Consider the following 15,876-nt stretch of genomic DNA (forward strand, 5'->3'; position numbering starts at 1 on the left):
TTTTTGCGGTGCTGTGTTTTATTGTAGACATGCTTGTGGTACTTGATTACAAAATAGTATATATGTGATACAGGGTATCACCAGATCAAAAGTAGGCAGTTTTTACTGTCATTTTATAGCTGCTACTCCCCTGAGTATTCTACTATTAAGTTTTTTGTTGTTTTTTTTTAAATCCGCCATACGGAGATACTGACCTTTTATGGAACCTGTCACCAGGTTTTTGCCATATGAGCTGTGGCCACCAGCAGTGAGCTCTTATATACAGTGTTTTAGATTCTAGAATACTGTATATAAGAGCCCAGGCTGCTCTATATAAAGTGAAAAACATCTTTATAATACTCACCTAGGGGCCGGTTTGGTTCGATGGATGTTGTTGGTTGCAAGTCCCTCGCCTCCACTCTGCTGCCGTTGTCCTCCTTCCCAGCCCAGTGTGGATGACACGTCACGTCCTACGTCATCCACACAAACTGGCATTATGGTCCTACACAGGTGTACTTTGGATCTGCCCTGCTGAGGGAAATCAAAGTAGATAATGCGCAGACTCGAGGAGAGGTCAAAGACACATTATAGTACTTTGATCTGCACTCAGCGGGCAGATTAAAGTGCGGAAGCGAAGGAGCGCAATGGAGGCCTCTGTGGATGATGTCAGACGCGTCATCCACACGGGGCTGGGAGGGAGGAGGACGGCGAATGCACAAGATGGAGGAGGCACTGGACCTAGAGCAGCAACACCATACAGACCAGACTGCCCCTTAGGTAAGTATTAGGCTATGTGTCCACGGGAGAATGTTGCTGCGGATTTTTCTGCATCAAAATCCGCGGCTTTCCCGCAAAATCCGCACCTTTTCAAAGGTGCGGATTTGCCGCGGATTTACCGCGGATTTACCGCGGATTTTGGTGCGGACTTTTTTTTTTCCCAATTTTAAAGCCAAAATCCGGATCAAAATCCGCAACAATAATTGACATGTTGCAGATTTTTCTGGATCAAAATCCGCACCAAATCCGCCGCGGAAAAATCCGCAGCATGGGCACAGCATTTCCAAAATGCCATAGAAATGGCTGGGAAGTGCCGCTGCTGCAGATTTTCGGAAAATCCGCGGCTTTTCCGCGAGAAATCCGCGGTAAAATCTGCGCATTTTCCGCAGCGTGGGCACATGGCCTTATAAAGGTTTTTTTTTTCATTATACAGAATGGCCTGGGTTTTATATACAGTATTCTAGAATGCTGTATATAAGAGCTCATAAGGGAAAAACCTTGTGACAGGTTCCCTTTAAGCAGGGGCTGGCTGGCAAATTTTGGCCTGGGGGCAAGCACACATTGGCCCATGAGCAGCGACCCATCCTTATTGTATTTACCTCCGGCTGCTTAACATAAGGAGTAGAGGTAACAAGGCTTTAAAAAGATAAAGCCGAAGTAATGATGATATTGTTGTGGTGAAATGCCGACTAAATTCTCATCCACGTCTATCAGTGTCCTACTGAGAGAGGTGTCCAGGACTCTAATCAGCACGTGACCATAACTGTGCAAAATGCATACATCCGATCATTATACTGGGAATACAGAGGAATCCTGACAGTGTGCACAGTGCTCTATCACCATTCATCAGTCTGTTATCACATTGGGAGTGACTACAGAAATCTGTCTAGAGCTCGGAAAACAGTGTTGGGGAAAAAAAAAATGTGGCCTGGAAATTGCATTTTGTCCACACAGTTGATTCAGATATACTCGCTTCCATTATAAAACAGACAAAACAGTCCACCTAAAGAAGCCTCATATGAACTTTTTTCTCTTTATGTGTGTAAATGTTACTGTAGTGTACTGTCAGTGTGTTAATATACTCACCTGCCACAACCTTTTCCTGTGTGCTGCACCGCTCTGCTCCTCTTCTCAGTGACATCACTGCTCCGTAGATTCTCTGGGTCACACTGCACTCTGCGTGACCTAGAAGAGCCTTTTGCAATGCAAGTCTATGGAACATCCAAACAAGGTTCCATAGAATTACATTGTAAAAAAGACTTCCAGGTCAGAAACACCCAGTATACAGTACAGGAGAAGTGGTACTGTGCAGTGTATATATACAGAATAATACTGATACTGAGGATTATACCCAGTATACAGGACAGGAAAAGTGGTACTGTGCAGTGAATATACAGATACAGAGAATTACACCCAGTATACAGGACAAGAGAAGTGGTACTGTGCAGTGTATATATACAGAATAATAGAGATACTGAGGATTACACCCAGTATACAGGGCAGGAGAAGTGGTACTGTGCAGTGTATATATACAGAATAATAGAGATACTGAGGATTACACCCAGTATACAGGGCAGGAGAAGTGGTACTGTGCAGTGTATATATACAGAATAATACTGATGATTACACCCAGTATACAGGACAGGAGAAGTAGTACTGTGCAGTGAATATACAGATACAGAGAATTACACCCAGTATACAGGATAAGAGAAGTGGTACTGTGCAGTGTATATATACAGAATAATACAGATACTGAGGATTACACCCAGTATACAGGACAGGAGAAGTGGTACTGTGCAGTGTATATATACAGAATAATACAGATACTGAGAATTCCACCCAGTATACAGGACAGGAGAAGTGGTACTGTGCAGTGTATATATATATATATAGAATAATACAGATACTGAGAATTACATCCAGTACACAGGACAGGAGAAGTGGTACTGTGCAGTGTATATATACAGAATAATACAGATACTGAGGATTACACCCAGTATACAGGACAGGTGATGTGGTACTGTGCAGTGCATATATACAGAATAATACAGATACTGAGAATTACACCCAATATACAGGACAGGAGAAGTGGTACTGTGCAGTGTATATATACAGAATAATACAGATACTGAGGATTACACCCAGTATACAGGACAGGAGAAGTGGTACTGTGCAGTGTATATATACAGAATAATACAGATACTGAGAATTACACCCAGTATACAGGACAGAAGTGGTACTGTGCAGTGTATATATACAGAATAATACAGACACTGAGGATTACACCCAGTATACAGGACAGGAGAAGTGGTACTGTGCAGTGTATATATACAGAATAATACAGATACTGAGAATTACATCCAGTATACAGGACAGGAGAAGTGGTACTGTGCAGTGTATATATACAGAATAATAGAGATACTGAGGATTACACCCAGTATACAGGGCAGGAGAAGTGGTACTGTGCAGTGTATATATACAGAATAATACTGATGATTACACGCAGTATACAGGACAGGAGAAGTGGTACTGTGCAGTGAATATACAGATACAGAGAATTACACCCAGTATACAGGATAAGAGAAGTGGTACTGTGCAGTGTATATATACAGAATAATACAGATACTGAGGATTACACCCAGTATACAGGACAGGAGAAGTGGTACTGTGCAGTGTATATATACAGAATAATACAGATACTGAGAATTACACCCAGTATACAGGACAGGAGAAGTGGTACTGTGCAGTGTATATATATATATATATATAGAATAATACAGATACTGAGGATTACACCCAGTATACAGGACAGGAGAAGTGGTACTGTGCAGTGTATATATACAGAATAATACAGATACTGAGGATTACACCCAGTATACAGGACAGGTGATGTGGTACTGTGCAGTGCATATATACAGAATAATACAGATACTGAGAATTACACCCAATATACAGGACAGGAGAAGTGGTACTGTGCAGTGTATATATACAGAATAATACAGATACTGAGGATTACACCCAGTATACAGGACAGGAGAAGTGGTACTGTGCAGTGTATATATACAGAATAATACAGATACTGAGAATTACACCCAGTATACAGGACAGAAGTGGTACTGTGCAGTGTATATATACAGAATAATACAGACACTGAGGATTAAACCCAGTATACAGGACAGGAGAAGTGGTACTGTGCAGTGTATATATACAGAATAATACAGATACTGAGAATTACATCCAGTATACAGGACAGGAGAAGTGGTACTGTGCAGTGTATATATTCAGAATAATACAGAAACTGAGGATTATACCCAGTATACAGGACAGGAGAAGTGGTACTGTGCAGTGTATATATACAGAATAATACAGATACTGAGGATTACACCCAGTATATAGGACAGGAGAAGTGGTACTGTGCAGTGTATATATACAGAATAATACAGATACTGAGAATTACACCCAGTATACAGGACAGGAGAAGTGGTACTGTGCAGTGTATATATACAGAATAATACAGATACTGAGGATTACACCCAGTATACAGGACAGGAGAAGTGGTACTGTGCAGTGTATATATACAGAATAATACAGATACTGAGAATTACACCCAGTATACAGGACAGAAGTGGTACTGTGCAGTGTATATATACAGAATAATACAGACACTGAGAATTACACCCAGTATACAGGACAGGAGAAGTGGTACTGTGCAGTGTATATATACAGAATAATACAGATACTGAGAATTACATCCAGTATACAGGACAGGAGAAGTGGTACTGTGCAGTGTATATATACAGAATAATACAGATACTGAGGATTACACCCAGTATATAGGACAGGAGAAGTGGTACTGTGCAGTGTATATATACAGAATAATACAGATACTGAGAATTACACCCAGTATACAGGACAGGAGAAGTGGTACTGTGCAGTGTATATATACAGAATAATACAGACAATGAGGATTACACCCAGTATACAGGATAGGAGAAGTGGTACTGTGCAGTGTATATATACAGAATAATACAGATACTGAGAATTACACCCAGTATACAGGACAGGAGAAGTGGTACTGTGCAGTGTATATATACAGAATAATACAGAAACTGAGGATTACACCCAGTATACAGGACAGGAGAAGTGGTACTGTGCAGTGTATATATACAGAATAATACAGATACTGAGGATTACACCCAGTATACAGGACAGGAGAAGTGGTACTGTGCAGTGTATATATACAGAATAATACATATACTGAGGATTATACCCATAAAGATTCAAAGGTCCAGCAGTACATCCATAAACAATGATGAATTTATTTATTCCATATATAAAATGTTTAACATTGTAAACATTTTATATATGGAATAAATAAATTAATCATTTTTTATGGATGTGCTGCTGGACTTTTGAATCTTTATGGTTACCTCTCTTGGCTCAAGAATCTCTGTGCACCATCATAAGGACTTCCACAGGCATGCGGTGAGCTGGATTTGGGAGTTTTTTCTCCTCTGGTTGTTTTTTCTGAGGATTACAATTAGTATACAGGACAGGAGAAGTGGTACTGTGCAGTGTATATATACAGTATAATACAGATACTGAGGATTACACCCAATATACAGGACATGAGAAATGGTACTGTTCAGTATATATACAGAATAATACAGATACTGAGGATTACAACCAGTATACAGGACAGGAGAAGTGGTACTGTGCAATGTATATATACAGAATAATACAGATACTGAGGATTACACCCAGTATACAGTACAAGAGAAGTGATACTCTGTGGTGGGTATATAGAGAATAAGGCCGGGGTCACACTAGCGGAAAGCATTGGATACAATATGCTAATGACACTAGGCTCAGGCTCTGCTGCGAGTGTGAGCAGAGTATCATTCACTGTGATCTGAGTCTCTGACATGCTGGAAACGGATCACAGGAGCGGAGAAGATGGAGAGATTAATTTCTCCATCTTCTCCATCTCTGCACACATTACAATGCACTTGGATGTCATCCAAGAGCAGTCCGATGTTTCACATGCACCCATAAGATTTGTATGGGCGTGTGTGATTCGATTTGTGGAGGTGCTCACAGATCTACCCTGGCTCATTGACTAAATTGTGCTGGGAGCAATGTGAGCGAGGCCTAATACAGAGACTGAGAACATATAACCGTCATGGAACCAAAACATTGCAACTCACATGGGCAAATGTTTTTTTACTTATACACACACACACACACACAGCCAGGTCTCCTATACACACAAACACACACACACACACACACACACACACACAGCTAGGCCTCCTACACACACACACACACACACACACACACACACAGCCAGGCCTCATATATACACACACACACACACACACACAGCCAGGCCTCATATATACACACACACACACACACACACACACACAGAGCCAGGTTACCTATACACACAAACACACACACACACACACACACACACAGCCAGGCCTCCTACACACACACACACACACACACAGCCAGGCCTCATATATACACACACACACAGCCAGGCCTCCTATATACACACATACACACGCACACACACAGCCAGGCCTCATATGTATATATATACACACACAAACAGCCAGGCCTCATTTTATTATATATATATATATATATATATATATATATATATATAAAAATACATACATACATACAGACAAGCAAACAAACAAACAAACACACACACACATGGCCAGGCTATATCAACTAAGCACAAACACAGAACCACTTATGTATATTTACCTTCTAATAGAGTCTGTACATGCAGTGGAGCCGGCCTCAGCGGAGAGCAGAAACATGAAGTCAGGATCAGCTCCTTTGAAGTCAAGCTCCGGTCCCGCCCCCAGGTCTGCTCCGGGTGAGTGGTTGAATGTAGCTTCCGTAGAACTGTGTGTGTGCAGTCGACGGCCTCCTGTCACTGCAGACAGGGAGCTTAGGGGCCGCAGCAGCGGCCCGAAACTACTGCTCATAGACCGGCCGAGGGGGAAATTGCCCCCCTGCTCCAATGACCAGTCCGCCCCTGCCTTTAAGTGCTAATTTTTATTCTTTTTACCAAAGGTGCATGGCTGACGCCATTTTCTGGGGCGAGGGGGACTGTCTTTAACTTCCTTTACATTATTTAACCCCTTCACGACCGTCCGATTTTGCGCTGTGAGGGCTTATTTTTTGCAGAACGAGCTGTACTTTTAAATTAATGAGTTTTACCATATAGTATACTGGAAAATGGCAAAATTCCAAATGTGGAAAAATTGTAAAAAGAGTGCGATTGCACGATTGTTTTTGAGATATTTTATTCACTGTGTTCACTATATAGTAAAACTGATGTGTTGCTGTGATGCCTGAGGTTTGCGTAAGCTCATAGATACCAAACATGTATAGTTTTACTTTTATCCAAGGGTTTAAAAAAAAATCTGAAGTTTTTCCAAAAAAAGTGGTGTACATTTTGTGCCATTTTCCACGACCCATAGCGTTCTTATTTTTCAGGATCTAGGGCTCAATGATAGCTTATTTTTTCTGTCTCGGGCTGACATTTTTAATGGTACCATTTTTGTGCAGATGCTACGTTTTGATCGCCTGTTATTGCATTTGTGCTAAATCTGCGACAACCAAAAAACGTAATTTTGGCGTTTAGAATTTTTTTTACGCTACACATTTTACCAATCAGATTAACTGATTTTATATTTTGATAGATCGGGCATTGCTGAACGCGCCGATACCAAATGTGTGTATATTTTTTTATTTTTTTAACCCTTTAATTTGCAATAGGGCGAAAGGAGGGTGAATTGAACTTTTAGGGGTTTTTTAAAATTTTTAAAACTTTTTTTAAACTTATTTTTTTATTTTACAAGGTCCTCTTGGGGGCAATAAGGATCAGCAGTCTCATCGCTCATTCATTTCTCCCGATCAGAGCAGCTCCGCTCAGACTGGGAGAAATGATCATCTCTTGTAAGCCGCAGTACTCAGCTGCTTCTTACAGAACTAGAGTCATGTGAGCTACAGGAGTTATCACATGACCCTGTGTTACCATGACAACCATCGGATCCACGTGATCACGTCACGTGACTACCGGTGGCAGCCTGAGAGTACAGATCTACCGTGATCGCCGTTAACATGGTGCTGTCACATCTTCACAGCGCCATTTGAGCAGTTAACAGGTACAGGTGGATAGCGATTCTACTCGTAAATGCTAGGCACACATGTCAGCTGTACAAATCAGTTGACATGTGCGTGGATCCTCGCGTGCAGCCCGCAGCAGCAGGTGGGGATTAACAATATGACTGCAGGGACGTAATATTACTGCCCATTGTCATTAAGGGGTTAGGATGTGAAAGACAACCCCCAGGTAAGCATAATAAAAATTAGCACTAAATGAAACGGCCACTTTGACCTGTTGATAGGTCCACTTTAAGAGTTGCTAGTCATGTGCCTGATTAATCCCACACTACAGCTCTATTCCATATTATTGATAATCTTCCGTTTATAAGTGGTATCATTTGTACCAATATGCAGCACCCCACGGGGCAGATGGTTAACCTACTTGTTGCCGGGCGGTTGGGTCGGGCTATGTCACGGGTTGCCTTGCCCAGTTCCATTGTCCTGAGGCATGCAGTAAAAGGAAGGCAAAGCGGGGTGATTGAGAATGTTTTTCGTGATGCCACCTGTGATATGCGGCCAGGGAGTAGCCGCCGCTTCAGAATTCCTCGCCGAAGCAGGTGTTATAGCAGCTGGGATGGTGTCACTCCCCACAGGCTGAGCAGGCCCCGGGTGGATGACGAAGAGTTATCGGCGCCTAAACGCTGGGTGGCAACGCCGGTAAGGACAAGCCGACACAGTCTTTGCGGGTTCAAGATGTCTTTACTCACAACTTCAGTTACCAGCCCAGTAGTACTGGTCACCGCCGTGATGGGCTACAGCCGATCCCGGGTCCATGGGAGGTCAGAACCGGTGCGGTAGTCTGTGGGCCCTTCCTTGCTGCGCTTTGTAGTGCGGGTCCCTGTGGCTTGAAGCACTTAGAGTCCCTTCCGTAGTAGGTAGATTACTATTCCATATGCCAGTAGAATGGATCCCCTTGAGTCTGACCATGATCGAGGCCCTGGAATCCTAGGTGCTACTTGGCTCTGGAAACTTGTGTGGTTGGAGAGGCAAAAAATCTCTCCGTCCGGTAGAGTCTGATGGTGCAACTTGGAATTGCACCACACTAGGGTGCTGCACCCTGAACTGCGCTGGCCCTAGGGGAGCTGACACGGTATCTCCGCAGCGATCGTTAAACTCCTCTGTGCCACAGGAGCTACCGGGAAAGACATCTACTCGCTATCTCTACTGGTGGAGAACGTCCTTATTGTTGTGTGTGACTCCTAACTCCCCCTGGTGGCTGGTCCTCCCCTCACCCAGGTCCTAAGCTAGTGGATTGGGGACCCTGTTGTGATGGCATCCTGTAAATGCCACACTGTAGGCAACCCCTTTGGTACCCGACGCTAGCCCAGTCCCCAGTGGGGAACGGGCAACCCTTGTGTGTATTTGGTTGTGTACCCTGGATCAGTACTACACCCACGATTGGAGTGCAGTACCCTATGGCGACCAGAGCCTCAGGGGTGCCATAAATACACTGACATTAATTTGAAGCCTCACCAGTATTGGAAAACTATGTGCTATTTAGCTAAAATGGTTGTTTCTCAAATAACAATAGGTATATCAAGAAAACTAAATTTCAAAAAATGAGCCAGAGTATAAGTTGGTACTGTGGGCCCCATTTTTCTCTGCCAGTATTCACATTGAGGTCAATTGAGCCATTGCAGACACCTGTCCATGGGCAGCTATATAGATGAAATGCCTAGCTTAGGGAGAGGAACTGCAACTCTAGCTACAAAACATTCTGAAAAAAAAAACCAAAATATGAGCCAGAGCGTAAGTTGGTATGCGTGGAGTAGTAAGAGCATGTTCACACTGTGGCCATATCACAGAGAAAACTCAAGAGAAAAAAAGAAAATAAGCATATACCGATTAGTAAATAGAAAAGTAAATGGTAGTAGCACATGTAAATAACATAATGTACTTGGTTACCACTGTTGACCAAAAAGGATAACAACCACCCCACCGCAACTAGGTGTACCCAGTCGCCAAGCACTTATTCACATTGAGTTCACTGACACAAGGTAAGATTTAATACTAGAGACAGGATAGAATTGTGTCGACTAAATACACCTTGTCGTAGTGGGATGGCTTTTATACCAAAGAGTGTTAACCAAGTAGTCTGTTATTCACGCGTACTACTACTACTATTTACATATTTATTTATTTACTATAGGGTATATGCTCATTTTGCAATTTTCTCTTTCTTTGGGGGTATATAATTAGTAATGTGGAATGGATGACCACCAAAAAGTGAGGGTAATTGATTTACTGAGTGACCATTGGGTTGTATAGAGCCTTTTTGTGGTAAGTATATAACACAACAGTTTCCCCATTAAAGGACATTCTGTTATTGATGGTTTAGATTGTCATTGAAAACAGGAGCTTTATCCGTTCCTATGAAAGTAATAATTTACTTCTTTCTGTTATGCAGTCACGATTGTCAAATTCTAACACTAAACTACATTGAAATAATTAATCAAATATCGAAAGGACATTGATATCACTTCACCATATCATGGCATTCCTACTTAAAATCAGAAGTGCAAATCCGGCTGTGATAAACATATATTTTGTACATATCCAGTATATATACATCTCTAACCAATTTCATGACTCAAAAAAGTCATTATTTATATAAATGCCTCGCCTTGGCTACAGTGATAATGAACCCTAATCAGAATGGTATTCAGTAATAATTGATTGAGGAAGAGGAAGTAGCGTGCTAAGCAGCTGCAAGATAAAGGATGAGAAATTGCTCCCTTCATTCAAGTTAAAAAGCCATCTTTCATCAGATTGTAAGAGTGCAGCAGCAGCCTTGTCAAGGCTCGGAGAGCAATAATGCTGCCTTAGAGAAATCCGTCATGCAGAACTACACAGCAGAATGTATCAATTCTTGGTAAAAGACAATTAAATATTTAAAATTAATTTGTCAGATTTAGCACTAAGTTGTATCACTGATACTATTAATATGATTTGTAAGGCTTTTAAAGGGAATCTGTCACCAATTTTTGGTCCCTCATCTGAGCGCAGCATAATGTAGAGTCAGAGACCCTGATTCCTGCAAGCTAACACTTCTATTACTGGACATTGCAATTTTGAAAAAAAACTGTTTTAGCTGCTGCATATCTACTACTTCTCTGACTTGCTGAGATCTAAAAAAAACTAGCCCAGATCAATGATTGACAGATTTCTGTGTACAATGTGAATAGGCAGAAAGCTGCTAATCAGTGGTGGGCATGGGGTTGGACTAACTGGCAACAGGCCTAGTAATCCTCTAGTGATAATCTCCTGCTGATAGTGATTTTATGAAAATGACACTACGCAGCCACGTAAGTGACACCTCACTGGAATCGGGGTCTCTATCTCTACACTATGCTAATTTGGTGGAAAAAACCTAGTGACAGATTCCCCATAAAAAATAAATGACACTATATCACTTTATGTTAGCATGGGCCTTTTGGAAAAAAATTAAATAAAGATAGAAAAGCATAATGGGTAAATACTCAAGAGGTAGGTCAGTAGTGGGAAATGTATCTAAATAAATTTAGATAAAGAACAGCTTTAAAGAGGACCAACCAGCAGAATTTTTCTATGTGAGGTAAAGATCGTGCCATACAGGCAGTAAGAAGCTGAATCCAGGCATACCTGTTATAGAAGGATCCGATGCTTGATTGATTAAATACCTTTAATCAAAGTTTAAGAAATGTACTGCACTTTGATTGACATGTGCAGTGGGATAGGCCTTTGTGGGTCGGGTCCTCGCGTTTTTTCTCCTCCGGTGTCCTCCTAGTTTGCCCCCTTTTCTTTAGTTGAATATTACACTGCGCCGCCATTGCTGCATTCGCATTGCCATATTACTCAGGTATTCATTAAAACGGCGCTGCAGTCCGTGCATATCTGTACTGCGATCTCCAGCACCATTTTATTGAATACACTGCGGTGAATACCATAAGAAGCATCGGAAGGTGAGCAGATTTTTATTATTTTTTTATATCTGCGTACATGCTGATGCCTCTCAAAGTCTTAACCGTAATGTATTCAATAAAATGGCGCTGGAGATTGTTGTACACACATTTTAATGAAGACCTGAGTACTGTGGCACTAACATCAGCAATGGCAGCATGATATTCAAATAAACAAAAGGAGGCATGCCAGAGGACACAGGAGGAGGAATAAACGCTGAGGACCCGACCGACAGAGGTCCATCCATGTTGCACCAGTCAATCAAAGTGCAGGGCATTTCTGCAACTTTGATTAAAGATATTTCATCAACCAAGCATTGGATCTTTATAACAGGCATGCCTGGATTCAGCATCTTAGTTCCAGTATGGCACTGTCTTTACCCCATATAACAATATCCTGGTGGTTAGTTCTCTTTAAGAGCGGAGAACTCTGTCTGGCCCTGTTTACTAGGCTGGTGGATGTTATTGGCTTTAGTTACAAGAGGTAGGATACTGTGCTAGGTGCCGATCAAGCATTTTATGACTTAATATGTGCAGTGCGATGCAGTAAGATATCTTGTTCATTAAGTTAATAAAATGCTAGATTAATATAATACCCTAATAGTTTGTATAATTGTTACTGCATGTTACATGCACTTTAAAGGGGTTCTCCGAGAACAAGATAAAAGGGCGTCCCTGATATAATTTAAACGATAATTGAAGATGCTGTAGGGAGAGTATATTGTGCCGCTCCTGCAGCGGTCGAACCGCTTGGATCCGGGAGTTGCTGATGCTGTTGCTTGATGGTCTCCGGACCCGGGGGCTTACAGCCACTTCAAATGAAAAGGGGGTATTTACAGGGGATAATAGTTTGTGACGCCACCCGTGGTTCGCGGTAAGGGGAGTACTGCCGCTGGCGATGGGAGTACCTGGGGGAGATGGAGTGGGGCAGCCAGATGATGTTCCCTCCAGGGGTAGGTGAGGGGTAGGGGAGGCCCCGGGACTCTGGATTGTGGAGTGCAGGGGAGCGCAGGGATAGGCGTTAGCAGGGGATGACCATGTACTCACTCAGACAGTGTCGGTGATGAAAAAGCAAACTCTGACAACAAGGTAAACCAAGTCTCTGGGTGCCGCTGCCCTTTTGGGGGAGCCCGTCCGGGTATCCATCCCCTACAGTACTGCCTGATGGTCCGGAGCCTGCCTCTGTGCACAAATTTGAAGGGTTCTGTTGGCCCGTTGGCATACAGCTGTCCGGGCCCCACTCCCTACTATTGGTAGAGGAGCTTTGCTCTCAAGGGCTCACGCTTGGGATTTCTGTGGGCTGCATGGGTTGGAAAGCCCTATCCCCCTCGTTGCGCTAGTGCCCCTGCTCTCTGAGGTTCGTGGGGACAGTCCATAAAGTCACTATCCTCCGCAGGTTAATTGCCGTGTTTCTTGAAGTTACTGCCCGACCTAGGGTCCAGTACCTCGCTGTGCTTTCTGTCCCGGACCGGCTATTGAACTCGAGCTGCTGGCCGTCCTCCAAGACTAGGTCCAGGTCCTCTCGGAAGAAGGGGAGCAAAAAACGAAAAATGGAAAATCCCCCAGGGGTGAAGGGGTTAAAGGGGTTGTCCAGGCTTGTGACAAAAGTCTGAAGTCATTCTATGTGACTGTTAACTGCTGAATTGTGACATCGTGCAGTGTACATGCTGTCAGGATTCCCCATAATTCCCGGTGCATGAATGCAATATGCATACTTATGTGCCGTCTTCTCTTCTAGAAGTGTGATGAGACAAGTCAGATACATTTATATATTTAGTCAGTATAAACCCGCAAGTATCCAAATCATATAGTGTGTATGTATATACAGACAGAATAAAAAAAAATCCAGAAAATCACATTGTATGATTATTAAATATTATAATTATTAAATAATAATTTGCATTTTATTGCATGAAATAAGTATTTCATCACCTACCAACCAGCAAGAATTCTGGCTCTCACAGACCTGTTTTTTTTTCTTTATGAAGTCCTCCCCTTATTTTTCTATTGTATCAAGTATTTATTATACTTATTTCATGCAATAAAATGCAAATTAATTATTTAATAATCAAACAATGTGATTTTCTGATTTTTTCATTCTGTCTGTCACAGTTGAAGTTTACCTACAATAGATATTACGGACCTCTTCATTCTTTGTAGGTGGGAAAACTTGCAAAATCGGCAGAGTATAGTTAGAGAACACACAGAGTTGGCGTAAATCTCCATTTGTTTATCGTGCATGGATAGGCTAACACGTACAAAGTAATTAAGATATGATGGCCACATTTTTAGCATCTTATTCAAACAGGCTTTTTTTTACTTTTAAAAATTATCAGTTTTGGTAAAGTTTCCACATTGCTCATTTTCTGCCATTCTCCATCATTTTGGACATGTGTTTTCCTGAATACAATTGATATGTTAATGCATTGTAAGGTTGATGCGTTTACTGATGATAAACAGCATTGAGTTACAATTAAATTCCAATCACATGGTTAAATGTCTTTCCTTCCTTCTTCTGTAAACGGTGATTTAATTAAAAAATAAAAGCACAAACATTCTCTACACATTAGTAACCTCTATACAGCTGAGCACTTGTTAATATCAGTTTAAGTTTCTTTAATTTAATGTTACGTTCCCAATTAACTTTTTATTTTTTTTTAATATCAAAACATGAACCTTATTTATTGTAATCTAGGGGTAACTCAGGCAGGATTTTACAAAATGTCCAACTGGGAAACGTAATAATTAGGGATGATCGAATACCTCAAATATTCGGCTTTGCGAATATCCAATGAATAGGACGCCGTATGCGAATATTCGATGTGCAAGGTAGGTCTATGGGAAGCCCGAATAGTTCCAAATAGTTGTTATTCGGGTTTCCCATAGACTTCCATTGCGCATCGAATATTCGTGAATAGTCGAATAGCTGCGACCTATTCGGCAAATATTCGCGAAGCCGAATATTTGAGGTATTCGATCATCCCTAGTTATAATGTATTGGATACTGGTTCATTTAACATGTAAGGCAGTCATTATATCATTATATCACACTGGTCAACATCAACTAATGGCTATGGTATCAGTTTACTGCAGATTATTCATCTTTACTCTTATATCATAATCATTTATCACTATTACCATAGCGAAAACACTGACTGTAAAACATCCTCAAATGGCAGGGAGTTGAATTCTAAAATATATTACAATGTTGCAGAATTTTCCAAGATCCAGTCCTTTTTAGAGCAAATATTTTTATTTTTTCAATCTACTCCAGCTTGTCTTAAGTGGATCATAAACAGGCCAGGTTACATTAAATGTTTTGGAAGATGTCCACCTCTTGGAGAATGTGGTGCATCCTAGTCCAATGGGTTTTTGGTTTAAGACTGGCATGTGAAATACCGGTCTTGGTAAACTCCATAGATAATACATAAATGTGATGTTTCCATGAGCGGGGGATTCCAAACACTGCCCCTTATAACATTATTGTCAGCTGTGCAGCCTGTCAATCATCACCACAAGAGGTACAGAGCACCCAGGACATGAACAAGGGGGTATAACTGTACCTATACTATACTTCCTTTACCTAGTGAATGACATCAAATGTTGCCTGATGTACCGAATGACCATGAACAGATTGATAACAAAAACAACAGCCGATACCCAGACTTGCAGATGCCAGATTGTTGGTTACAATATTTTGTATACTTTTTATCTAAATGGAATTATTGTTTGAATATGATTGAAGCATTATTTTTAGTATACAGGAACTTACTTCTGGATATCTCCATGTGATCGCTGTATTATTGATTTCAATAAAGGTTCAGGTCTTGCTGACATTTTAGGGGATGTTTTTGGACTTGTATCAGAGTCTCCACTGTCTTCTTCCATGGCTTTTATATAGCTTCCACTTCTCATTCTTCGACATGGAATCTCCTCATCTTTACTCCCGGAGGGATACCCTCCCCATTCATCTTGAGGCACC

At 41.5% G+C, this 15,876-nt stretch overlaps 1 protein-coding gene across 4 annotated transcripts in view; it reads right to left on the reverse strand.

Annotated features, from left to right (window-relative positions):
• DLGAP2 (DLG associated protein 2) overlaps positions 1-15,876 on the reverse strand; it is a 738,892-nt gene that overhangs the window by 199,146 nt on the left and 523,870 nt on the right. For all 4 annotated transcript variants that reach the window (XM_075340329.1, XM_075340327.1, XM_075340330.1 and 1 more), the window contains one exon: positions 15,667-15,875. In XM_075340329.1, the coding sequence (XP_075196444.1) occupies positions 15,667-15,875 (209 nt within the window). The remainder of the gene's footprint in view (positions 1-15,666; position 15,876) is intronic.

This window comes from Anomaloglossus baeobatrachus, chromosome 3, assembly GCF_048569485.1.
Source record: "Anomaloglossus baeobatrachus isolate aAnoBae1 chromosome 3, aAnoBae1.hap1, whole genome shotgun sequence".
NCBI lineage: Eukaryota > Metazoa > Chordata > Amphibia > Anura > Aromobatidae > Anomaloglossus > Anomaloglossus baeobatrachus.